The sequence below is a fragment of the Chlorella variabilis genome, assembly GCF_000147415.1.
Source record: "Chlorella variabilis unplaced genomic scaffold CHLNCscaffold_10, whole genome shotgun sequence".
Lineage (NCBI taxonomy): Eukaryota > Viridiplantae > Chlorophyta > Trebouxiophyceae > Chlorellales > Chlorellaceae > Chlorella > Chlorella variabilis.
The window spans coordinates 887,003-889,163 of record NW_005435078.1 but is presented as its reverse complement, the minus strand read 5'-3'; the positions used below and the strand labels follow the sequence as shown (position 1 = coordinate 889,163).

The following is a 2,161-nucleotide window of genomic DNA, read 5'->3' as shown; positions in this document are numbered from 1 at the left end:
GCTGGTGGAGGCTCAGAGCCTGGTGGTGGGCACCTCGGCCGCCGCCAAGAAGGCCGGTGCGTGAGCCTGCCGCTGCCCGCGACTGACTTGGCCATTGCCGCCGCCTGCACCCGCCTCGCTGCCCTTGCCAGCGCCACCCCTCCCCGCCCTGCCGCCGATGGCGACCGGGAGGCCTCGCGGCTGGCCGCCGCTACGCACGCGATGCATGCATGAGCAGCAGCACATCGCAGGGCGGGCGTCCAGGCTGGTGTACCGCCGCCCGCCGCCGCCTGTACCGCAGGCGGCGAGATCCTGGATGAGGCGCTGCAGCAGTTTGAGGACCTGGATACCGGTGCCGCCAAGCAGTTCAGCTACGATGTGGCCAAGGGGGTCAAGGCCAGTGCCGCCCGAGCCGGCAGGGGTGCGTTGCTGGCTGGGGCGCCTGGGGGCTGGGCGGTGCCCACGGGGAGCGGCGGCGGGGTGTGGTGTGGCGGCGCTCGGCGTGACCTTCTTGCCAGCTGCGGGCAAGGGGAGGCTTGTGGTGTGTGTGTTGCATGGCTGGGTGCACGCTGCAGGTTGTCGGGGGCAGCCGTGCCCACCCCCACTCTGCCATGCCCCAACCCCCAACCCCCAACATCCGTGCAGGCATGGGCCCGCGCAGCCCCGTCTGCATGACGGCACAGACCCTGGAGGCGATGATCGACACGATCGGCGACTTCTTCAGGAAGCAGCCCACGGGGGGCAAGTGCCACAACTGCGGCGCCAACAATCCCACCATCCGCCGCGAGGGCCACTCCAAGCTCTTCATGCTGCCGCTGTCGCCCAAGCGGCGCGCGCAGAACCAGGTGCAGGGCACGCCCATCCTGTCGGTGCTGGCCCGCCTGGCGCAGGAGGCCAAGGTGAGGCTGGAGGCTGCAGGGCGCAGCGGCAGGGCTGGCCGGGGAGCGGAGCGGTGGCGGTGGGGCACGGCAGAGCCTGCCAGCGTGCGCTGCTCCCGCAGTCGCGCCCATGCTGCCCCCGCCCCTTGCCTGACGCTGCGGGCCCCGCCTGCCGCCGCCGAGCCTGGCCGTCGCTGACCTTGTATCGCCATTGTACCGCTGTTGTACCGCCATGGTACGGCTGCTGTACCGCAGGAGGTGGAGAACCTGGAGGCGGAGCTGGCTCTGGGCGTGGCGCGGGCGGATGCCAGCCGCAAGCGGCGGCGGCGGGCCGGCGGCGGCGTCAAGGGGGAGGGCGGCGGCGAGGAGGAGGAGGAGGAGGTGGAGGAGGAGGAGAAGGAGGATGGGGAGAAGGACAGCCTGATGGGAGACGACGACAAGGATGGCGGTGAGGGGGTGCAGCCAGTGGCACCGCCGCCGCTCCTGGCTGTCATCGTGCAGCGGTTGCTGTCCTGCTGCGCTGGTGGGAACCAGCCCCAGCCCAGGCAGTGCCCCCCCCGCCGCTGCTGCTTGGATCATGCTGCTGGTTCCGCTGCCGTCGCTGCTGCTGCTGACGAGCATTCCTCTGCCTGCCGGTGGTGCAGAGTCCAAGGAGGGTGCTGAGGGCATGGATGTGGATGGCGGCGAGGACCGGCAGGGCCGCCAGCTGCCCGCCAGCAAGGCCCAGCGAACCGCGGTGCTGCAGCACGCCATGGAGGCCGGGTGAGCCCTGGCCCGGGCAGCCCCCGCACCGCTCCCAGCCCCTGCCCGGCCCCTGCCCTGCGCCTCGCCCCACCCCCGGTTGCCGCCGCCACTCGGCCCCGCGTTTTCCCCCTGCGGAACCCGCCGCCCGCCTGGCACCCCACTCCCTCATGCTTCCCTCCTGCTTCATCCCTCCCCCCTTGCTGCCTGCGGCCCCCGCGCCCGCGGCGCCCCTGCAGCCTGAGCGGCGGCCACCCAACCTACCTGACGCCCAGCGAGGTGAAGGAGGTGCTGCGACGCATGTGGGAGCTGAACGAGCCCATCCTGGCGTACATCTACCCCACCGGTGAGCGGCGGCGGAGTGGGGGGAGAGGGGGGCTGAGGGTGGGTGCCGGCTGCGAGCTGCGGGTGGGTGCGTGGTGTGCGGTTGGAGGGGAGGGCTGGGGGTATGTGATTGGGGTATGGGCAGCTGTTTCGGCCGTGCCGGCGTGGCCACCCCCCATCCCACCCCACCCCCACCCACCCGCTCTCACACCCTCCCCGCTCGCCTGCCCGCAGACGTG

At 72.4% G+C, this 2,161-nt stretch overlaps 1 protein-coding gene across 1 annotated transcript in view; it reads left to right on the top strand.

The window, feature by feature from the left end:
* CHLNCDRAFT_133943 (hypothetical protein) overlaps positions 1 to 2,161 on the top strand; it is a gene marked incomplete at both ends in the record, with an annotated part of 4,218 nt that overhangs the window by 806 nt on the left and 1,251 nt on the right. Inside the window, 6 exons of the mRNA XM_005847726.1 lie at positions 19 to 56; positions 281 to 400; positions 625 to 878; positions 1,113 to 1,305; positions 1,502 to 1,619; positions 1,838 to 1,944. Coding sequence (XP_005847788.1) covers positions 19 to 56; positions 281 to 400; positions 625 to 878; positions 1,113 to 1,305; positions 1,502 to 1,619; positions 1,838 to 1,944 — 830 coding nt within the window. The remainder of the gene's footprint in view (positions 1 to 18; positions 57 to 280; positions 401 to 624; positions 879 to 1,112; positions 1,306 to 1,501; positions 1,620 to 1,837; positions 1,945 to 2,161) is intronic.